The sequence below is a fragment of the Notamacropus eugenii genome, chromosome 5, assembly GCF_028372415.1.
Source record: "Notamacropus eugenii isolate mMacEug1 chromosome 5, mMacEug1.pri_v2, whole genome shotgun sequence".
NCBI classification, from domain to species: Eukaryota; Metazoa; Chordata; class Mammalia; order Diprotodontia; family Macropodidae; genus Notamacropus; species Notamacropus eugenii.
The window spans coordinates 111,809,487-111,834,820 of record NC_092876.1 but is presented as its reverse complement, the minus strand read 5'-3'; the positions used below and the strand labels follow the sequence as shown (position 1 = coordinate 111,834,820).

The 25,334-nt window shown below is 37.1% G+C and overlaps 1 protein-coding gene across 1 annotated transcript in view; it reads left to right on the top strand.

The window, feature by feature from the left end:
• Positions 1–25,334, top strand: part of TYR (tyrosinase) — a 175,411-nt gene that overhangs the window by 48,167 nt on the left and 101,910 nt on the right. Inside the window, exon 3 of the mRNA XM_072616793.1 lies at positions 11,720–11,867. Within this exon, the coding sequence (XP_072472894.1) occupies positions 11,720–11,867 (148 nt within the window). The remainder of the gene's footprint in view (positions 1–11,719; positions 11,868–25,334) is intronic.

The following is a 25,334-nucleotide window of genomic DNA, read 5'->3' as shown; positions in this document are numbered from 1 at the left end:
TGTTTTGAGGATGTGACATTAGGAGAATGGGAAAAGAGGGAGCTTTTGGTGAATGGCCTCATTTTCCTCCCAGGAAATGTGAAACAATAAAATATTTCAATATTCAGTAAAATAAGAGGACACTCTAGGGGTCAAGATGGGTAAGGGAGAAAAAATGTAACAAGTTTAGGGGTGATAACCTGAGAAAGAACTGGGGTATGTATGTGAAGGGATTGGAGATCATGATGTGAAGGACAGGATTTGAGATTGCAAGGCAGAGAGAGAGGTGGAATGACAGACAGTAAATTGGAATAACTTAAGGGAATTTCAGAGATCATGAAAATGGTAATGGTGGATTTGTAGGTGATGGTTGTTGTTATGTTCTAAGATAAAGAATATGACCATCCTCATGCGTAGCTGAGTTGGGATGAAAGAATAAGCCATGTGAAATGCTGGAGGTCAAGAGCTGTGATGTTAGGGTGTTTGATGGAGTATGAGTATGTATTTTGAAGTCCCCTAACAAGAAGGCATAGATTAAGAAACAGAGTCCATTTCAATCCATTCCTTCCATCTCCTACCTACTTTACACAGTAATGCCTATTCAGTGAATAGGCCTCCTTAAGAAGTAGTCAGGGAATGGCCACTTTAATGAGCAAAAGAGAAAAAAAAACAACTAAATCAAGCTGGGAAGGAAAGAGAAACAGTTACTATTGATATTCATTCTCTTTAGTCTGAAAAGGCAAGGGTTTCCCATTGCTTCTTGGGCTGTCTCCCTCTAGTCATCCTGATGAATATCTGGTCACTGGATTCAGATGGCTCAGGAGGAGAAGTGAGGCTGGTGACCTGCACAGCCCTCCCTCACTCAAAACAAAGTCAAGTGCAAGTCATGTCATCATTTCTCTGTTGTCATGGTCTTCTTCGAAAACAAAGAATGAACATGGCAACAGCAACACTGTGAGGCAGGCACTGAATTCACTGAGGACAAACACAGGAACATCCTAAGGGTTGGTATACAAGAGCTCCCAAAATTTTGATTTGGTGGCAGATATGGATTGAGTGGAACTCAAAGGAGGAGAGGGTATTGAATGATGGTGGTAAAGGGAGAAACTAGAAGAGGAAATACAGAATAATGGACATTCTAACTTCTTCAACCTTGATCAGTGAGTCAAGGGGAATTACTGAAAGTGAAGTGTTGGATGTAAGGGGAAGGTGGATCTTTCTCCCTTCCCACACTGTAAATGGTATCTATCAGTGACTTACCAGAAATAACCTTGCTACACAGCAATAGTGTCAAACTCAAATAGAAATGGGGGCCACCAAACCATACCTAAGGATCCCTGTAGGCTCCATATTGCCTTAGAAAATCATAAGTTGGCATTTTCTATGTTGTATTGTAATTTTATTTATTTTCTTAAATATTTCCTAATTACATTTTAATCTGGTTTGGGAGAAAGGTATTTTTGACACTTCTATGCAGCATTTTGAGAGTTCATGTTCAGGGCACAATTGATGGAGCAGAGACATGCTCTAGATAGGCACAGATACAGAAGTCAGTCACTGTAGAGAAGAAACAGCTTCAAAGAATGGAACTCCTGGAAGCAGAGAAAAGAATTGTACTCAGGAAAAAGCTAGCCCTGTTAATTGTTCATCACCCATGTCCATCTCTTCAGGACACCATTTCCAGTTTTCTTGGCATAAATACTACAGCTGTTTGACATTTCCTTTTCTAATTCATTTTACAGATGAGGAAACTGAGGCAAACATTGTTGAGTGACTTGCCCAGATTCATACAACTAGTAAATGTGAGACCATATTTAAAATCAAATCTTCCTGATTCCATGTCCAGTTCTCTGTTCACTGTTCAAACTAGCTGTCCATCTCAATAACAGAATGGTCTGGGCCATTGCCAATCATCTCGACCTTTTTCTTACCACTGGACTTTGATAACTCGAGAGGAAAGGCTAAAGCTGACAACTTTGCACAGCTCTGACCCACTCATATCCAATTTACCCACAAGTCAATAGGCCACCCTCAGGATGTCATTGGTCCTCTTTGAGAATGAAAAACAACAGCCCTGGTAATAGCAAATCAGGCCAATTAGAGGACCGTCCTAAGAAAGCAAGTATTGCTACCCTCTGCTATTGTGGAACTGTGAGCTGACTTCTCAGCGTTGTGCTTTCTACATCTACGCCCCCCTTTACTCTAAGTTGGTGCCCAATTTTCCCATTAACACATAGTATTTGTGTGAGAGTGAACCACGGGTTTAGGAGATAGTAGATGTTTCATGTCTATTCCTTTTACTATATCATTCTGGTAAATGCTTTTGCAATTAGTTAATTGTGTCTACTGGGTTATGTTTAAGGGGAAGAATACCCATGTAAGCTTGTAAATAGTAGCTTTAGAAGCTTTTATGTTGACATAAACTACCTTCTAGAATCCAAGGTATGAACCACCATCTAGTTACCAACCTACAAGTGTGAGCACCAAGTATAAGTTGGGGAGTGGCTACAAAGAGCGTGTTATTTGCATGTGTACATGCATTTAAATATGCATGTACATATGCACCTGTATATATGTGTATATAACTAGTATTTTTATAACTCTAAGGACTGCAAGGCACTTTGCATGATTGTCCAACAACCCTATGAAGTAGGTGCTATTACATCCATTTTATGTACGTTATATGCTATATATACATATAGATGTAAAAGTATGTTTATGCGTATGCACATATATAGTTTTTTGCATTAATTTTGAAACTACAACTAAATGAATTTTATGTAATTAAAAACTTAAAAAGCAGTTTTATTTAAAACATTGGAATTTATTCAAATGACTTAATGATCTTAAATACCCTAAGAATGAAATAATGTTGAAAAACAATCCAAAGCAGGTATGATTTATAGAGCAGTACCTTCAACACTGATAATTAATGTTGATGTACTTGCAAAAGCTTAGAATACCAGATAAAAGATACTAAATGTACTAAGTGCTGTCAATTCAACAACAAAGGGAAAAGCAAAGGATAAAATGCTGCCTGAAGAGCTTTTTAACTTTTAAAACTTTGTGCTTGACTTCCTGTTGGCAGGTTATTGTGCTCTCTGGTTCACAGGGTAATTTCCTAGTTTCTGTCAGTTGATGGTTCAATGTCACAGTGTCTTCCCAAAGCCATACATTTAATCTCAATGTAGGTGGTTTTCATCAAGCCTAGACAGTCTGTAAAACTTTAGAATATCTATCATGAAAACTAAAAAATAAAAACGAGGAATGGAAGGCTTCTTGTCTCATGAGAGAACTTTAAGGCTTGATCTGTGCATTACAGAAGGAGAAAAATAAAGATTTTTTTTTTGAAACCAATGGATTTTGGGGAGATATAGAACCTTGTGAGTTCCCACTATTCTATGCCCATTGGGTTGAAATCTCACAAGATGGATATCACAAGATTTCCTGAGTACCCTGGAGCTAAATGCATCTGACTGTCTAGGACATTTGTCCCAGTTGATTTACCAGAAGCTCCGTCTGTGACCTCTGCAGTAATAAGGGGACAAGCAAAATTACTTCCTAATGTAGCCAGGGGGTGGCAGAAATGCCTTAATCTTTTGACACTTCAAATTATAAAATTCAAGAAAAAAAATAACTGTGTTGAATTCCTTTGTTGAGTCTATGGTGGTGATGAATAGGACTGACTCACGGAGATCATCAAACAAACAAGGAAATCAATTACAATATTCATGACACAAGCAGTCTTCCAATAATTACACAAGCCAAGAAACATCCACCCAGCACCGGATTTGCTTCAATGTTTTGTTCCCTTGAACTGGGGAATGTCTGGAACCAAATGAAAGAAAATTTGAAATAAACATAAATGCTAATGAGTCACATTCATAGCTTTAGGGTAAGTTTGTTATTTGAAAAAAAGAAAAAAGTTAGAATCAATGTGAAAATTACAACTTCCATTGTGTCTTAGGATTTGGCTAGCCCCCAGATAGTTCTGATATATAGTTTTTTAATCTGTGCAGCAAGTAACTTCAATTCAGCCTTTTAAGAGTTTACTCCTGAAATCCTCATGTGTGACCTTCTGATGTGCACTTCCTGCTTCCTGAATTAAGCCACATATTACATAAGTAAATTTGAGAGAATGCTTCTTTTGGACTATTAGAGTTTTCCTGCTTTTCTCTTTATTTTCTCTCCTCAGTGTTTCTTTGAAGTAATATGCATCATTATATTAGGCAAGCAATTTTTTTTTGCCTTTCTACTTGATGGCTTGTATGTGACCTTTCACATTTTAGGATTCAGCTTAATAAATAGGGTAGAACCCTCTAGAACTTTGTACTAGATGCCAGCCTTTTTTGATTGGGAGGAGGGGTAAACTCCTTACTTCCAGATGCAGTCTAGAAATTGTAGTCTTGGTGTCTTGGGTCTTAGGAAAAAGGAAAGGAATGAGTTTCCTGAGGTCAAAGAAAAGGTCAGGGTTGACCACCTCCATTTCTGCTACTACTTCAGTGACATCCCCCATGGATGTGGTAAAGGAAGGTGGTCATGAATGGAAGTTGAAAGAGCAGGGTCATTGGTCATTTCCCCTGAGAAAGGTCAGGGGAAGATACAGGGTTGATCAGACAGTGGCACATAAATTTCTGGAAACAAGGGATTAGGGGTTTAACTTTTGAAGATAAATGAATGGATTTCTCTAAACCAAGTTGCTGCCTGAATCAAGGCACAGTACAGCTCCTGGGTGTCTGGGGACTAGGGATCAGTAGCTCAGTATGTAGAGAGGGGACCCAACCTGGTGTGAGGCTGGTTTTTGAGGGGATATCAACATGTCCATTAAAGTTCTCAACTGAAGGAAAAGTGTGGGATTAGGGGTAAAGTAATGATGTAAATCAGGGGCTGAACTTTAGAAAGGAGAGAGAATGACTTAGAGATTGTACATAACAGCAACCATGATCAAGTGTACTATAACTTGAATTAAAATTCATTTATTAAAGAGTTTCCATGTGCTAGGTACTGTGATAAGCACTGGAAAATCAAATAGAAAAGATACCACCTTTCAGGAACTGAGATTCAGATAGGGAAATGCATATTCAGGAGTGGTGACCAGGGAAGGGTATTTTGGTCAGGGAAGTCACAGAGAATGAAGTCACAGTGGAGATATTAAATAACTGATTGCCCTCTTTCCAAGAAAGGTAGTTTTAGTTTATTGTTCTCTCAGCTAGAGGTGGAAAATAGAAGGAAGGGGAAAACAGCTTGAATATGATTAAGAAACCAAAATTTTGGGGTCTAGGCTGGCATAGAAATGATGAAGGTTCACTGCTCTCAACCCAAGATATCCGAGGTAGTTTGCTAGAGCATTGAGTCCAAGATGGAGTCTGAAGAGCCTGAAGGTGGCCGGAGGACGGACAGAAACTGATCATAACTTGGCTCCAGCCTATCTTTCCAGACTTATTATACATTAATTGCCTTTATGCATTGTATATTCCAATCAAATTGGCATACTTGGCATCTCCCAAGCTTGGCATTCTATCTCCCCACTGTGTCTTTGACCAGCTTGTCTCCCATGCATGGAATGTAGAGCCTCCTCACCTATGACTATTAGAATTCTTCATATGCACTCAAAGCCTAACTCAGGTATTGTCTCAGGTACCTAACTCTTCCTGATTTCCCCTGGTAATTAGGGTTCTTTTGCTCCTCAAATTATCATATATTTAAATAAGGTTGACATCTCTATTCCAGTTAGTGTTATTACAGAAGGCTCAAAAAGCTTTGCCTGAAACCATCCATCCATCCATCCATCCATCCATCCATCCATCCATCAAACAAGTGAAATATTATATGTTCACTCCATGAAACAAGTTTTGCTCAATTTAAGAGGCATAAAATTATTTGATTATTGAATAAAGATAGATGACCCACACAGGAGATATAGCATGACTGCCACATGCTTGGGTCCATGTATAAAACAACAAACCAGTTTAGAATCAAGAAATCTAGCAGTAGGACAATATAGTCATAGAGGAGCTCTAGTCAAACTAGTTGGAGGAGACTGCCTCTCTCTCTCTCTCTCTCTCTCTCTGTCTCTCTGTCTCATCTCTTTCTTTCTCTGTCTCTCTGTCTCTCTCTATCTCTCTGTCTCTGTCTGTCTCTCTCTCTCTCTCTGTCTCTCTGTCTGTCTCTCTCTGTCTCTCTGTCTCTGTCTCTGTCTCTCCTTCTGTCAGTTCTCTGGAGGTACAGACAATAATTACAGAAGTTAGGAAGTGACTAAAGAGCATCCTTAAATGGACATACCCTCTATAGTTGTGCAGTTACCTTGTAAACATTAGAGTACCTGCAGATATTGCAGTATGGAAGGAAAGAAGTGTCCTAGCTGGTCAGCAGAGAGCATGCTGAGGAGAAAACCTACATAAGAAGAAATCCATAAGTTCTCACAAAGGGAGAAAAATACTTTCAGTATTTATGAGGTACTCCACGCATGGTCCTCATTACCTTTTTAAAATAACTTTGTAAGTTTATAGGTTTGAACCAATTCTCCCCAGAAACCAGTGTGTGTGTGTGTGTGTGTGTGTGTGTGTGTGTGTGTGTGTGTGTGTGTGTGTGTGTGTGTGTGTACGTACAAGGGGAATACGTGTTTCTTGTTTGGGAATGTTTTATACCAATTGTTTTTACTATGCTAGCTAGTAAAGACCTTTTAATTATGAAAGTTAACTGAGGCTCCCTACTGATCAATAGGAGCTGATCCAGTGAGAACTCATGTGTAACAATATTAAAAAAAAAACCTGGCCTCTAGAATTCTGAATAGTAGTCCTCAACCACTACTTGTGTGCTGATATTCCACCGCAAAAGCAAGTTGGGCAAGCAGTCTGGCATGAACGTGACATTTAGTTATCTGTTTTTATATTTTATCCCCCAGGAGAATGTAAGTTCCTTGAGGGCAGGGGCTATTCTGTCTTTGTATCATCAGTGGTTCTCAATCATTGAAATTTAATAAATGCTTATTAAATTTAATTAATTTGGGTGTATTCCATTTTGTTCTAACTCTGAACCTTGGCAAAATGGGGGACTGAGATTTCTTTTTTCTCATTATTTTATTTACTATCCAGTCACCATAAGTGAATAAAGTTAATCCTTGATCTGAGTTCAGTATAACCTTACTCCTTGAGTCAGTGATAATTTCTATGAATTTCAACATCAAGTTGAATATAACCTATTTCTAATGACCTTAGGTCAGTTTGTGATTTCAGGTTCAGTGTATCCCAGCTTTCTCACTGGCCCAGCTAGGAGTATTTTAACTACAGCTCAGGAATTGGGAGTGGAGGGGAGCAGAAAGGAATAGACTTGATGAACACTCTGGACCTCTTGAATGCTAAGATTCTGTTTTTTTAATTTTCAGAATTTTTTCTATTTATGCTGCCTCCAATAGGTGACATAAACTCACAGCTGGAAGTCCCTGAGATTAAATCATAAGAATAATTTCTACGACCGAAAAATGAACCATGAAATTACAAAACAAGTTACTCATCACTGAGATGTTTGACCTTAATCTTTGAATACACACTGATTTCAGTGTCTGATGTGTGTGTGTGTGTGTGTGTGTGTGTGTGTGTATGTGTGTGTGTAGATGTAGATCCTCAGGAACGTAGATCCTAGGAAATTTGTCTCTTCCTTTCCTATCTGGTTAGGAAAGTCTGATTAATCAATTAATTTTAAAAAAAATTGTTGAATGTGCATAATGAAATAATTATGGTAAGCACTACATGAGACAGAGTGGAAGACATGGCACCTAATCTTCAGCAGCTTTAAAAACAAATCTTTATTTTGAGGGACACAAGTTTGTGCAAGATATAATCTTTTGGCAGAATAGCTTATCTAAAGCAGTATAGCCAAGATTAGGTAAACGATGTAGCAAGTAATAATGTTCTTTTACCAGAATGTAGACATGGCATTTGGCTAGAATATTCAAAGAGATCGGCAGGTGATTGCTATTATCAGAGGATTCTAGCTGGTCAAAACCCTGTAAACATGGGATGGGGGAATAATTTGGCTACTAAATAGAGAAACTATCAGATGAAACTAAATCTCTAGTACTCAGAAAGTCCATAGTTACATTGTCCACATCTTTTCCCCATGTAAATTCTTTTCTGTGTTCGAGTGGTGAGCTGACCCATAGGAATTCTATGGGACGTGTAGGGAGGGCAGATGATCTCTGCTTCCCTCTTACTCCATAATACCCTGTGTATTATGTGCTAAAGCTATGTTTATTACTACTCTATCTCCAAAATTATGTAAACTCTTTGAAAACAAGCCCTGTTTCATTTTTGCTTTTTTCCCTTTCCTTTAGGAGAGTGTCTTATATATTCTTTTTCTTCCCCTGATTTTGACCTGTGCTTTCATTTGTATGGCCACTCCACTCTTTAGAAATTTCCTCCACCGCAGTATGTAAATCAGCAACCTTTTTATAACTTATGTTTTTAGAGAATCATCTAAGTTCCTGAGAGACTCAGTGTCTTGCTTATGGTGATAGATAGATAGATAGATAGATAGATAGATAGATAGATAGATAGATAGATATAGAGATTGAAATAGAGATCAGAGGTAAAGCTTAAATCAAAGTTGTTTTTACTCCTAGGTAGACCCTCTTATCAACTACTCTGGCTGCCCTGAATGGATAGGTGTTTAATAAATGTTTGCTAATACGGATTAGAATGGGGTGTCACTTTCCAGAAGGGTGAGTCTGTGATATTTAAACAAATCAGATACAGTTCAGTCTGTCTGCTACTGGGATGATCTGAGACTATCCTCCACCTCCCTAGGAGTTGTCAAGAGTCCTGATTATAACACAGTCACTGCCTTGTAATTCTTCATTACTCCAAAGAACCTAAAATATAACATGATATTCAAGGAACTTTAAATCTAACTGAAGACACCAGGCATTTACCTGTAGGAAGTCACATAATAATAAGAGGTTTAAATAACTGTTAAAGACAACAGTAGAAGAGATGCTGCATGAATAATGCCTAATGAGTGGTACAGAATATAAATGCCATCAGAGTTCAGAGAAGGAAGAATCTGCCTCAGGATCATTTCCACCAATAGTGTCAGAAAAGGCTGGCATCTTCTGGGAGCAAGGAATAAATCCATGTGAGTAGATTAGAGAATTAGGGAAGCTTTGAGGGACATAACTTATAGATTCAGTTATAGAATGATAAAATATCAGAGTGAGGGATGATGCTGTTTATAGATAGGTTTGCAGAGCTAGGGTTCAAAACATACATGTTGTTCTTTGACGAAAATTCAATGTCCCCAAGAGCTAAGAACAATAACATTAATGAATTGGGGGACATTTTCCAGAATGAAATCTTTGCTATTTAGAAAATACAGTCTAGTATAGGAGGTAAAAATGAAGAGTTTGGGAGTGCATCTAAAACCCTTCTCTGATTATTTGGACTGAATTTTGTTCCAGAAAAACTTTAATTCAATCAGATATATTGAGTATCTCTCACATGCCTAGCACACAATCTTGATCCCAATGTAATGGAGATTTCTCTCTTTGTATTCTCAAAACCTAGTGCAGGGCCTAGAATAGAGGAGACATTGATTACTATTGGTTGACTAATTACATTTTAATTTATTTTCTTTCCTATTAGCATCACATCCCATTGCAGATATCATAGAATCATTGATTTAGAAGTAGGTGGGACCTTAGAAGTCATCAGGTTCAAATCTCTTCACCTTACTGAAGAGCAAAATAATCTTGAGAGAGGTTAAATTAATTAAATTAAATTACTTTCCAGGTGAAGCTACTTATCACATAGCTAATACGTCTTTGAGGCAGGTTTTGCGACCATAAGCCCAACACTCTAGCCACTGTACCACCAAACTGCCAATTTCTACGTAAGTTACCAACCCTCATTCAAGCTCTATGTGCAGAACCCCTAATTGTTCGCTTAGTCCCAAACCACACCACCACCAACACCTCCATGATAATCTGTTCCACAGCTCTGTTTATTAAGAAGTTTATTTTTATGGTCAGCTCAAATTCCCTCTTCTATATTGTCTACTTATTGATTGTTGGGACCATTAGTCAATTAGTTAGTAAGTTCCCACTACATGCCAAGCACTGTGCTAATTGCTAGGGACTCAAAATACATGCGAAAGACAATCTTTGTTCCAAAAACCCCATCAATCTTTTAATACAGGAGACAAACAAGATAGATACATCATATATTGGAGATAATAAATATAAGAAAGGTAATAGCCTTAAGGGGTAATGGTGTCAGGAAAGACTTCTTGTAGAAGGCAGGATTTCAGTTGGCACTTGAAGCCTGAATGTAGAAATGAGGATGGAGAAAATTCTAAGCATAAGAGATAGCCAATGAAAATGCACAGAGTCAGGAGAAGGAATGTGTTCAAGGACTACTAAAGAGGTCAGTGTCATTGTATCATGGACCACATAAGAACACTGGAATTATAGGAGGGGGTCCATGAAGAACATAATATAAAGAAGTGATAGAGATTGATGTAAAATGATATCTCAAGATAGTTTTAATTTGGATTTCTCTAATCAATATTGATTTAGACTAGAGCATTTTTTATATGACTATAAAAGGTTTCAGTTTCTTTGTTGGAAAACTGTCCATATCTTTTGACCATTTAGCAATTGGGAAATGACATATTCTTGTAGATATGACAAAGTTCTTTACATATTTTTTATGCATTTCTTTACATAGTCTTTATCTGAGAAATTGTCTATAATTTCCCCAGTTTTCTGTTTTCATTCTGATCTTGGCTACATTTGTTTTATTTGCACAAAACCTTTTTAATTTAATGTAATTGAAATTATCCATTTTACACCTAATTTTGCTCTTGATCTCTTGTTTATTCATAAATTGGCTGCAATTATTGAAGGGGAAAGTGACAAATGCTAGAAGGGATATGGAAAAATTGGGACACTAATTCATTGTTGGTGGAAATGTAGACTAATCCAACCATCTTGAAGAACAATCTGGAATTATGCCCAGAGAGTTATTAATCTGACTATACCCTTTTTCCCAGAAATAACACTTCTAGGTCTACTTCCAAAAATGATTAGGGGAGAGGGATAAGAACCTCTATGTTCTAAAATGTTTATAGCAACTTTCTTTGTGGTGTCAAAGACCTGGACATTGCAGGGATGCCCACCAATTGGGGAATGGCTAAAGAAAGTATGGTATATGGTTGTGATGGAATACTACTGTGTTATAAGAAATGATGAGCTCAATGGGTTTAGAAAAACATGGAAAGACTTGCATGAAATAATAAATACCAAAATGAGCAGAACCCAAAGAACACTGTATACAATAACAGCAATAAGTCATTTTGACTATTATAAATACCCAAAGTAACCATAAGGTACATATGAAGAAAGGTGTTATCTGCATCCAGAGAAAAAACTGATAAATAGAAAGACATATAGAATAATTTGTGTCTAATGGTAGCCTAACTCTCTCCCCCCTCTCTGATGTGGGGGGAGAAAAGAAAAAAGGAGGCAAGGAAATTTACATAACTTTATTGTATATAGAAAAGGAATAGAAAGTTGTACATAGTGAATTTGTGGTTTCATGTGTAATCATCTTTTTTATTGTAATTTGTTAAAAAAAAATACTTATTTTATTCCATAAATTTAAAAAAGAGACTTTTTAAAAAGTAAATCTGAGTTTTCTGACTTTAAAGAAAGCTATAAGTGTTTCCATTTTCATTTTATTCACAGGTTTTGCCAATCCACTTACTGGCATAGCAGATGCGTCTCAGAGCAGCATGCATAATGCTTTACACATCTACATGAATGGTACCATGTCCCAGGTACAAGGATCTGCTAACGATCCCATCTTTATCCTCCACCATGCCTTTGTGGACAGGTCAGTTGACTGTTTCTCATAAGGAGATACATAATTTTTTTTCAATTATCTTAACTGTGATAACATGTTATAGTGCATAAAATGTTGGACCTGGAGTCAGGAATAGGGACATGGACAGAATCTACAGTTTTATTATATAGGGAATTTCCACGTGAGAAAACTCCCCATAGTAATGGAATTTGATACTTTCTCTTTCATTTTTATTCTTCGAAAGTGGATTAGAAATTAAGAGAGATTAAGTGATTTGGCCAGGGTCACAAAGACAGTGTGTGTTAGAGTGTGTTAGTCCTGCAACCAGGGCTTAACTTTAAGGTTTGCCCTAGCCACTGTGCCATGCTGCCTCTCATAGGCAGGAATACTTATTTTAGATTGTACCTGGAGCATATACTAGTTTTATCACTGAACAAATCATAACCTTTTTGAGCCTCAGGTAATTCTGTAAGACTAAATGTTATAAATGAGTTGCAATCTTTGCTGATAGAGAACCTTTCCCACCCCACAGCCTAAGGAACTCACAAGTCCTTGATGTATGAATCCATATAATGAAGATTTTTAGGTAATAATTAAGAGGTTACAAAAGGATTGAAAAGCTGCTGACCTATTAGTGGTATTATCCTGGACACACCACTGAACTTCGCTAAGCCTCGATTTTCTCATATTTAAAAAGACAAAGAGGGTTGTTCTCAGTGATCTCTTAAGTCCCTTCCAGTTCTAAATCTTTTATCTTATGTTCTTATGAACAGTCTTTGTGATATTTCTAAAAACCATCACTCATAATTTTCAAAAGAACAAAAACAAAAGCCTCTCCTCTTTCCAAAGCCCAGCCTCATACATGTAAACCAGTACATTCTTCCATCTACTCTCTCCCCAGGATATCACTTTGTTTTTTTACTCAAAACTCTTTTCTCCTCTGAGGCTTTCATCTGCCATGGCTTTGAGGTTATCTTCTAGGTTTCCCTTGTTGCAATATTGTTTTCCTTAGACTTTTATACCACCATCCATGTTTTTTACCTAACTGAAGTGCTGGCTAGTTGTGAGTCAGCTCTGACCAATGTTGAGAGTTGCATAATTGAAAGTTGTCCCAAGAGATGAACTGGCAAAGATATTTCCTCCAATGGGGCAGTGATATCTAAGTGTGGTATATTGGCAAGAATTGTTATGAGGCTCACCAAGATACTTCCTTATTTTCTACTAGTTCACCCAATTGTTTTTTTTAGGCAAAGGACAGGAAAGTAAGAAATATAGGACTGATCTTCCATACAATTACCCTTTTATCTTTGAATTTCCAAACTCTAATATAGAAGAAGTCACCAAATTCACAATTGGACCAAATACTTTTTTTCTTAGGACAAACACCCCTGGCAGACATGACCCAGGGGTTGAATGCAGGTAATGTAAGAAGCCTTCCTGACTCTTCAGCTACTAATTCTTTCCCTCGCAGACTACCTTGTATTTAACTATTTTGTATGTATTGGTATTTCTTCTGTATAGATTTATATACATCCTTGTTAGAACTCTTCCATTAGAATGTAAGCTTCTCATAAAAAGGGAATGTTTTATGAATTTCATTTGTGTCCCTAGTAGCTGACATAGTGTTTGGCAAATAGCAATGATCCGATAATTGCCTGTTGATTGCTTGATTATTATAGTTAACATACCAGATCAATGCAAATACTAGACTAATCATTGCGTTGCTCTGAGGAGTAAAACAGCAAGTATTAAGCACTGCAACATTACCAATTCCAGCATGGCCAATCACAATGGGGAAATTGGGCACTATGACACAGGGTTGTATAAAGATAGGAATGTACAAAATGAAAAAAGGACAGAGATAATTCTGTGAAAAACAAATCACAGTTTCCGCTCTGTACCTCAATAGATTCCCTTGGACCAGAACAACTGATCAAGATGTTAGTTAGATAAATCTTGATAAGATAAATTGACAGAAAGTTAGACTTAACACATGGATTTCTTCTGGGAGTAACTTGGGCATCGGTAGTGAATTATAACTTCAGAAAGACATCACAAAACAAGAGGCTCCTGTGCACTGATCATGATCAAGAACGCTGATTACAAGTTGGCTTCTGGACATTTTTAGCCTTGGAGGATTGGCTTGAATGTCTATAAAATAATGCCCTTTGCTTGCCTTAAGGGAAACTCCTCCTACTCCTCACCACTTCAGAATTATGATTCAATTAAATTTAACAAACTTATATTAGTATTTTCCATTTGGAGATCACAATATTAGACCCTAAAGTATTGTACTTGCTTAACCTCACACAAGTCATTTAGCTGGTCTGTCTCAGTTTCTTTATGTGTAGAATGGGATAATGCCTACCTCCCATAAAAAGAGAGGGTAAAATAAGGTAATATTTGTAAATGACTTTGCAAACCTTAAAATGCTATATAAATCCTAGCTATTGTTTTAATTATTATATAATCCTGGAATCAGAATGAGCCTCAGAAGTCATGTATCCTATTATTCTTTCTGAGCAAGGTTCCCTTCTACTACATCCCCAAGACATCATCTTACAACCTGTGTGAAAACCTCCAGGAATGAGGCACCCACTTTTTTGGAGGTTGAATACTTCATTTATTGATTGTTCTATTTTAAAAAATCCCTTATATTAATCCCAAATTTACCTCTATGTCATAGCCATTCATTTTATCCAGTTTTTCCTCTGTGAAAACAAAAAAAAATTAATCTCTTCTCTGCATGACATTACTGAAAAATCCTCAAAGGTAGTTATCATATATTCTTTTGGGTTCTCTCTTCTCTAAGCTAAATATAACCATTCCCTCCAACATGTCTGGCTATGGCCTTTCAATATCTAGTCACCTTTGTTCTCTATGCTCTCCAACTTATCACTATAGCACCCAGAACTCAAAGTGGTCTGCAGATAGGTAGGGCACAGTGCCTTTCTATGTAGCCTAAGATAGCAGTAGGTTTTTAACCTATGTCAGAAGTCTAAGAGCAGCAGTCTCACATCTGCGAGTCCCTCACAGTCTGACCAGCAACTTGAGTTTCCTCCATTTCTAAGATGGGAACTGTCAAGGGTCAACTCATTGTGCCTCTATTAAAAGAATATCAGATTCCCCATAATAAGACCAATGTTGTTGGGTTAATGAAGTTGTTCTTGTGGATGTTATACTGGCAAACTAAAGGGAGACATGACAGATCTCCAGCATGGCCGCCTTTTCCTCAGAACACCCAAGATGGTCTTTGTCAAAAATTAGAGTGACTGCAACCTCAAAACTGATTTTTGTTATAGCTCAGGCATGTCAGCAGCGGGAAGAAAGTCACCTTAATTTGGTCCAGCATAATACAAAACTCTTTAAATTTATCATTCTTAATATTCTTAAATATAGCCCTAATTGCAAACTGCTTATTGTTTCCAATCCAGTAGGTATTTGGACATATATAAATAACATGGAAGCTAAGTGGCTTTCCCCAAAACTGTGTTATTGGAAATGGCTACAATATGGATTCTGCCTGTTTCCATTACCTACTCAGGGAGAGACTTAACATCTACACTTCAAGTGATCATAGATGGTCCCTGGGTAACATGGAGACTCTAGCCATCCCATGTGGAATAGTCACCAATGTCTCTCTGAAGAGTCTTCATCCAGACTTAGGAATTGATACAGATTCAGTATATTGGAGAAATTTAAAAAAATATATGTTTGAAAGTGCTTATGAGCTCATCTGTGGCAAATCGGGCAGAAAACATAATGAAGAATCTTAGAAGGGTGCATCCAATTTCCCCTATGATTAAGGGTCATGTGGCATTAAGGATGATGTCTTCCTCAGTGTCCCATGTGTCTTGGGACAGAATGGCATTTCAGATGTTGTGAAGGCAAACCTAATTCTGGAGGAAGAGACCCATTTAAAGCAGATTACAGATACACTTTAGGGAATCCAGAAGAAGCTGCTATTTTAAAGTCTTGCAATGTGCTGCCATTTAACTCTCCAGAGAACATGATGATGGTTAAGGGATTATATATGATGTGTTTTTCAGGTAGACCAGATCCTTAATCTGATTAGTGACTCAACACCAATATAAAGTAGAAATGCAGAACCCCTGGACACACTCCATTATACTCTTAAAGTTAAAATTGGGGAGCCTTTGTCAAACCTTGTTGCATAACAATACTGGCTATGTCTTATCTTGTACAGTCATTAAACAGTTGATGTCAAGCAAAGGTAGCGCCACACATCTATATCACTGCCTACCTTTTAGGTACTAGAGGTGCCCTAGGTCTAGAAGACAACTTCTGGTTCCTTGACACAAAACACTCTGCTGACGGATTACCTTTGTGCCCCCTTCCATTAAGGCTCCACAGCATGACTCCATGAATAACTTTCCCAGAGGTTCCATTTTATATATATATAAAATATAAATATATATACACACATATATATACATGTATGTTTATGTGTGTATATTACATATAGCTTAATAAAAAATGTCTAATCTGTACATATATGTATACCAATAGTAGTAAATTTGCAAATTATATAAAAATATCTACATATACAATAACGCAACCAATTCAAGTATCATACTAACTCAGTTGCTGAATGCCATAAACAACTAATGAAATAACTTTTTAAAAAGATTTTTGACTGCCATGTCACACCATTGATTTAAATTGAGATTGTAATTCAATAAATTTCCCAAATCTTTTTTTCTTCACATGAATAGTTACGTAGCTGTGTCTTTCCAATGCTGCACTTGCATGGTGATTTGCTTTAACTTAATTGTAGGACATCCATTTTCTCAAATTTAGCCCACTGTCTAGGCCTACAAACACTTTTTCTCCCTTCTCTACTTTGTTTTTCAACCTCAGCTATCCTTAGCTTTGCACTATCTCCAAGGTACAATCATAACATCTTAACCTTCATATAAGTCATCGATAACAAGGTTATGCACAACAAGACAAATAACAGGGCCCTGACATCATCCAAACAAAAAGAAATAATCAAAGAAAAATTCAGAATAAGAAGTAAGCTCTTACACAAACCCTTATGACTTAACCAAGTGGAACCAGGTTGATTAATGTACAATATGTATGGATTTTAAGTATTTGCTCTGTATTCCTTTCCAAGTTTGTCTATTCTTTTTTGTTTCGTTTTGTTCTTGCTTTGCTGTGTGTTCACTTCTCTGCCTCTTCTGGCTAGGATCCAGTACAATTGTCGTCAATATACCTAACATTCTGATTTTATGCATCTTATTTTAGCATCACTTCATGTAGGTCTTTCTAAGTTCTCATATTTTTATAGCAACATAATATTCCACTACATAAGACAGTATATCACAATTAAATCAATTCTTCCCTGACATTATTTCCAGTACTGGCTAACACTCTTAACTGACATATTATTTTCTCATATCTGCCTTTTATAGTCTCTGGGTTCCCTCAAGACTCAGCTAAATTGATACCTGAAAAAGGTCTTACTGGTTCCCTTGGCTTCTAGGACTTTCCTCTCCAAGCTTGCCTTGGGTCTTCTTTGAATGAGTATTGTCTATTATTATGTATGAATGTATGTAATATATACATACAGAGGGTTAAGTACTGAAAATTGATTCCACTCACAGAATAAAAACTCCACAAGGGGTGAGACTGGTTCATTGTTTAACCTGTAGCCCCAGTTCTGGCTCATAATAGGTCCCTAATAAATACATGTTGATCAATAAATAACTAAATTAGGTGGCTAATAGTTAAGATAGTATACGGACTAGGCATGTGATTACATGCATATAGGGAAACCTTGGATAAAGACACTCTTTCTACTAAGGGTCAGCACCTTATTTGCACCTGCCCATCTTAGACAGTCATGAGAGCACTAAGAGGGGCATGCATTATCTAGGCCAATATGTGTCAAAGGTGAGACTTGAAACTTAAGTTTTTTTCTGGCTCCAAGGCCATCTCTTTTTTCACTGTGCCAGCCAAGCTGTTTCCATGATAGTTAGGTAACAATCAAAATAGTTCATCCATACCCAGTAATTGATATTATAGGTGAAAGACAATATAGCTAGTAGATAGATGCAAACATCCATGTATGCCAGCATACATACATACACACATACATAAAGCTGAATTCTGGCTACAGCTATGCCATTGTATACTGTGAGCAATTCACATTATTTCTCTGGTTCTTAATTACTTTCTCTGTATAATAATTTGCACTAGTTGACACAGTGAATAGTATGCTGAGCCTGGAGTCAGGAAGACTCATCTTCCTGATTCTAATCTGGCCTCAGACACTTACTAGCTGTGTGACTCTGGGCAAGTCATTTAACTCTGCCTAAGTTTCCTCATCTGTAACATGAACTGGAGAAGGAAATGGCAAACGACTTCAGTATCATTGCCAAGAAAACCCTCAGATGGGATCACAAGGAGCTGGAAACACCTGAAAACAGCTGAACAACAAATATAATAATACATATTTATACAGAACTTTATGATTATGTAGAACTCTCTCATAGTATTTAATACATTACAGGACCTCTGAAGTCACCTAGTATGAGATCCACATTTTACAGAGAAAGAGATTAAGGGCTAGGGAGATGAACTATCTTAGCTCAAGCCCCAGAAACAGCAAACCATTGTCTGCTTTGAATCCCTTTCTCTATGTTAACATAACTATTATCCCCATTTTAGAGATGAGGGAATTAACGCACAGAGAAATCAAATTCCTTTCCCAAGGGCATGCAGAGGGTTAAGTACTCAAGCTAGGAGACAAACCCAAGTCCAATATCTCCAAGTTCAGTGTTCTTTCCAATTACACTGTCTTGTCTCCAAATGAGGGGGCTGCACCAGGCAATGTCTAAGATTGTTAAATTCTCTACTTCTAAGAGAAATAATGTCTCTCCTGGCAGAAGTGACAATGAATTACATTGCCACAATTATGGTTATTTAGAAGTCTTCTCTGTGACAGATTAATCATGCTTTTCACTGTGATTAAGAAATAAGAGATAGATAGGTAAGTATAGAACATAAGCTAACCTGTTTCTCTCCTCTACTAGTCCTAACTCTTGGCACAGAGAATCAAGTGGGTCAGTTTGTTCCTTCACCGGTGATCCAGCATCTACATTTGTTCTATCCTAGATTACTCGTAGTGACCTGACTAGGATAGGGGGCAAGCAATACTTTTTAAATGAGCATACCAAGACTGTGTGATAAAAAATAATAAATTTACCTTACCTCTCAACGAACACCCTTATCATTCACCCTTAACTCTCAGATTTATGCAGGAATAGTTGATTTTTTGTTTGTTTTCTGCCTAGCTTGATCAAAATTGATACTAGAGCTAGACTTGGAATCAGAAATACTTGAGATCAAATCCTGACTGAGACAGTTCATAGCCATGTGACTCTGGACAAGTCACTTAGTCTCTGTTTGCCTTAGTTTCCTCAAATGTAAAACAGAGATAATAATATCTATCTCCCAGGGTTCTTGGAAGGATCAAATGAGATAATATTTGTAAATTGCTTAGCCTGGTGTCTGGCATAGAATAGGTGATTAATAAATGCTATTGTTTATGTTATTGCTAGGACTAGATACTTATGTTTGAATTCTGAACATTTTAAAGGAAGATAAGGTCTACTACACAATTCAGTCTTTTTTTCTTTTTAATATTTCTTGAAAGGCAATGAGAGTCAAGTGACTTGACCAGGGTCACATAGCTAGTAAGTGTCTCAGGTATGATTTGAACTCAAGTTCTCCAGATCGCAGAGCTAGTGCTCCAACCACTGTACAACATAACTCCCTCACATTTCAGTCTTAAGGAATTCTCAATGTCATACCCTCCTTAAGCTACGCATTTAACATCTGCATGTATTCTGTTTTTCATACAACTTAAATCTTTGTTTGTCAAAGGGAAACTGATCTATGACTTCTGTATTCACCTTGGTTCTGTAGATTTTCAAACTCTATTCTGAAGGGATTCTCTTAAGGCATCATAAAATAGTATATAGAGTGCTGGACTTGGAGTCAGAACAATCTGAGTTCAAATCCTACCTCAGTCATTTACAAGCTTTGTGAACCCAAGCAAGTGACATAATCTCTTTGTACCTGTTTCCTCAAGTGTAATTTGAGATTTGATTCAATGTTATCAGTTGTTCCTTTTAGTTCTAAATCTATAATCCTATGATCCCCTAAGTCAGCTATGAATACATTATCCAACTCTAGAGTTGAGGAAACCGTAGTACAGTTAACCAGCAAGTCAACAAGCATTTATGAAGTCCTTACTTTGTGCCAGGCATGGTGCTAAACTCTAGCGATTAAAAGAAAGCTCAAAACAGACCCTGTCCTTACAAAGCTCACAGTCTTTAAGGGGAGAAAACATGCAAACAACCATGTGCAAACAAATTAATGAAGGATTAATGGAAAATAACCTCAGAGTGAAGGCACTAGCATTAATATGAATAAGAAAATACCTTTTGTAGAGGGCAAGATTTTTAGTCAAGACTTGAAGGAAATTCAGGAAAGCCATGAGCAGAGGAGAGGAAAAAGAACATTCTAGGGATAGGGGACAACCAATGAAAATGCCTGAAATCATGAGATGGAATATCTTTCTCAGGGAACAATAAGGATTTCAGTGGTATTGAATAGCAGAATATGTGGAGGGAAGGCTGGAAAGATAGGAGGCTGATAGGTTATGAAGGGCTTTAAAACCGGAATAGAGAATTTTATCATTGAGTCTGTGGGTAATGGGAGAAAGGGAGAATGACTTTAAGTCAATCAATTAAATAATTCTAAGCTTCACTTAAAGTAACTCACAAGATTCTATACCCTGATATATTTTTCCAAGTGAGAGCATATTTCCATTCAATTAATCAGTCTTAATAGGCTTGAGACCATAAGAAAAAGTCACTGACCAGTTTAGATGCTCTTGAAAGCCATTGGGTGAATTGTAATGATTTTGTATAGTAAATATGCTCAAAATCTTTAAAACCCTTGGTCATGGTCTACAGAATTTGTACACTATCAGGAAGCTAATTTAGAATGGAGAATTTGAGCATCTGCCAGAATAGAGGGAATCTTGACCCAAGCCCTTATTAAAAAGAACTTTGATGACAAGAAAAGAACTCTTTTTCTCATTCTCTTTTGCTAAAAGAGGACCTTATGTACTTGAGGACGATTATTTGCACTTTCTCATTGATATATTAGCAATGTCCATCGACTGGCGGTGTCTACTTCAGGAGGCAAGGACAGACTGAACATGATGAGAAAAGGTATAGGTAACTCTAAAACAAGTCTAGCCAAAAATGTTATATCATATCAAAGGGTCAAATTTTGAGGAACAAAAAAAAAATTATAAAAGATTTCCAGGAGCTAAGGGTTACCTGCTGTGACTCATTCATTATCTAAGCTTGAGTCCACTTTCCCCTAGACACCATAGGTACTGGTAGAATAGTGTATCACAAAAAAATTGGAAAGATATTTTTTCAACTTTATTAGAAGAATAAATATCTCTTTCTAAAGGTTAATTGTCTGCCTGATTAATTAATATAAACTGATAATCATGGATGGAGCCCACTAGTTGGAGGTCATGAGATTTAGCTTTAGAAAAAAAAATCCCTTTCCCTTAGAATTTACCATAAAACTGTGAGAGAAAATGTTTTGACTGCCCTCAATAGACCTAAGTTGCCAGTGGGATTGGGAGTTGGGAGAGTACTTTATGAACCATATTATGAACCATTTTAATAATATGAACCATATTAATAAACAACAGTAGCAACTACAGTAGTTGATATTTGTATAACATTTGAAAATTTCCACATGATTTTGTGTACATTATATGAATAAAAGTAATGGCATGTAATGGCTACACAAGGGTCATTTGTCCCTTTATTTTGATAAAAGTTTCTCAAAATCTATCTCAAGGTAGATATAGGTAGTATGTGTGTGTTCGTCCTTCTTTGCCAAAGACCACCATGCCATCAGAGAAATAATGACATTGCACTTGACTTTGTTTTGAGTGAGGGAGGGCTGTGCAGGTCACCAGCCTCACTTCTCCTCCAGTGTCATCTGAATCCAGTGACCAGATATTCATCAGGATGACTGGAGATGAACCAGGATGAGGCAATTGGGGTTAAGTGACTTGCCCAAGGTCACACAGCTGGTGAATGTCAAGTGTCTGAGGGGATATTTGAACTCAGGTCCTCCTGACTCCTGCACTGGTGCTCTATCCACTGCACCACCTAGCTGTCCCCAGGTAGTGTAGTTAGACCAATTATAAACTTAAACTTGTCATTTGAATTGGAGGTGATGCTTTAGTTCAGCACTATCATTTTTCTCTTTTTTTGAAAATCAAGCCATTCATCAGTCTTCAGTCCTCCCTCCTCTTCTCATTGTCCCAGATCTTGCACAGTTTCTTCACATTGGCTCAGCAATCACACTAGACATTTCTTTGTGTAACCTGGGATTCAGTTCTTTTGATCGTGGTGATTTCACTTCCCTGAAGACAGCTCAATGTTTCTCTTACAATATTTCCTCTTACCATGGATTTCAATTCCTCCTTAAGCCATTTTTGTTGTGTTCTGAATGCAAAGTTTATTCTTCATGGGGGAGAGAAAAAATTGGAGCCAATAAGAGTTTGAGATTTCTGCCCACCCACTTCTCTCTCTCTGAACTTTACAAATATGTCTCTTGTAGCCATTGAGCCATTCCCAAAGAGCACACATACTCTTTGACATTCCCATTCCCCACATATTTTTATGCTTTTTAAAACCTTTGTTTTTGTTTCCTTAGCATTCACTACAAGCCCAGCCATTCAGAATTTTTGTGTTTCTGACATATCACTTGAGATCCTTGGTAGTCATTCTCAGCTATCTGTCCTTGTTTTTGTTGTCTGGGTATGCATTTTAAAATTAACATTTATCAGCTAGCTTTCAGGGCTATATAGACTGGGCATGTATGTTGGCATGAGGACTATTTAAAGCTCCAGTTTGTTTTCTCCTTTGCAAGCAATTGAGATGTCAACATTGAGAACACTTGAATTGTTCAGAGGGAGATAAACAAGTAAAATTGTATTTTGTCACTACTATAAACAAGCAAAAGTGCATTTCGTGTCCTGGAGAAGAAAATCTATTTAAAATTGGTTCCATTAAAAACATCAGTCTTTAGAGCTTCTCGTATCCCTTTAGGTTGACTTTGTACAACATTCAGGGCTGTAGACTCATACTAAGTCTTCCTCTTAATTATTTTTAATTTTCCCATCCCAAATCTAGGGCATTATGACCCACAGGTCAGGTTCTGCTTGCTTTCCTCCACTGCCCATCCCATCATCTTTTTTATCTAGCTACTGCCAATCCTGATAGAGTGATCAATTCCTGTAAGATTTCCTATTATTTCTACTTCCATAACTCATTAGTCTTAATTGGTCAGAATCTCAAGTTCCTTTTGTTGACTTTCTCCACCTTATGAGAACTGAGACAAAGGGCCTATGTACCAAGTGCTGTGAATGAACATCATGAAGCAACTGCTTGCTTATTTGTGATTCTGCACAGTGGGAACTATGTTTACCTTGACTGCCATGGAGCCACCAGGCAAGAGAGCTGTAGAATGTCAGCTTTTTGAAGGGAGAACTTCACAAATGTTTACTTAATTGAGGACTTTAAAGAAAGATCCGATCAAGGCAGCTATGCTTATAATTGTGTTGTGTTATAAACTTCATGGTCATCAAAAACAAATCAACCTACTAAACAAAAATTAATATCACATGAAAAAACATAAACATAGTACACTGTTCATTTTAACAAAATATAATTTAAAAAATTAACAAAGTTCACCAAATGTACTTCATTCTGTCCCTTTAAAATTGTATGTGAATCTCCTTTACTTCACTCTTTATTGGTGGTCTAATTTTCTTTCATGTGCTTTGGCCTCAGTGTTTGACACTCTTCTAATTCCGCCAACCTTCCTTTCAATCACCTCATAGAAATGTTTCTCTATTTGTTCTTGGTGTACTCTTTGCACCACCCCCACCCCCAGTCTCAAGCATTGATTTCATCCCTGGCCCAGAAATGAATTCCACTGACGCAGGTCAGGCAACTCTTCTATAACTTAGAGAATTATAATCTTCCTTGGGGCACTGAGAACTTAACTCTGCACATGATGAATTAGCAAGTATGTCAAGAAGTATATGTTAAAGTGCCCATTACATACCAGGTTTTTGCTCAACACTTGTGTGTCAAAGGCAGAACTCGAATCCAGGTCACTCTAAGGTATAGTAACCATACTAATTTTCTTAACATTTGCCATTTTATAGCATTTTAATATTCCATTGCAATTTAATATGTGAAAATGAATTGAGATATTCTTTTTCAAGGGTTTTTTCTTTCTCCTACCCAGAAGGAAATAGTTATTATTGATATAATTAGCTAGGTTACATATAGGAAATTTTGGAACCCCCTTAATGATCCAAATTAGTCCTTGAAATGAAAGTTCAGCATAATAACAATAGCATTAATCTGACAACAATATAACATTCTGCTTGTGTTGTTGGCTTGAGTCAAGGAAAATTAAAGTGTCTGACGCATGAAAATTGAGTATTACTTATAGGGTAATGGATAGGCAACCCATAAACATAGAACTATGAGGGGGAAATGGAGTGAAAGGTATCATCAGAGAAATATGTGATTAAAAAGAAGATGGTGCTCATGTGGTGAGAGTGAGGGATAACCATTGCATAGCCTGTGTACTCCATCAGCAACTTCTAAATGTAGTAAACAATAAGGAAAGTATTCAGTACGGTTCTCATCTTGTTACATGTGGAATAACACAGATAATGGCTGGTGTGGATGGGTTTCAATGTTCATTGGTGGTGGTAAGATTCACATCAATAAGATGAAAGATCCATCTGAGCATTTTGTGTAATGATATGGCTGTAGATATTTTTGTACAGGTAAGTCTTTTCCTTCTTTTCATGAAATCCATAAGCAAAATACTAGGGTCAAAAAGTTGTAGTGCTGTGCTTTAACTCTCTCTCCTGGAGCTAGGACTCTTCCATCCTCCTTCAGAATTCTAGAAGACAACATTGAGGAACTGAAATATCTCTTTGCTAAACCATCAGTTTGACAGTCGCCAAGCTTAATTCTCTCTACTTTTAGGGACCAACAACTAGTGTATCAGTTTCATTTAATTACCCAACATTAATTCACTTTTACAAAGAAATTATTTCTCCCAAGTTATAGCATGAATACATGCTACAAAAATGTTCACTAGTATTTCCAGAGCAAATTATTCCCTCTGCCACCTTGTGTTCTGGATGAGTAAGCTTAAAACATTGCTCAGTTCCTACACAGTAATGGTCCCACCAAGTCCATGTTGAAAAGATGAATCCTTTTTCTTGGTCCTGGACTTCAAAGGTCAGTCCCAAAAACCACTCCTTTTTTTCAGCACATTGATATAGCACCAGTGTGGATTCCTACCCTGGATTTCTGTGACCCTCTGTAG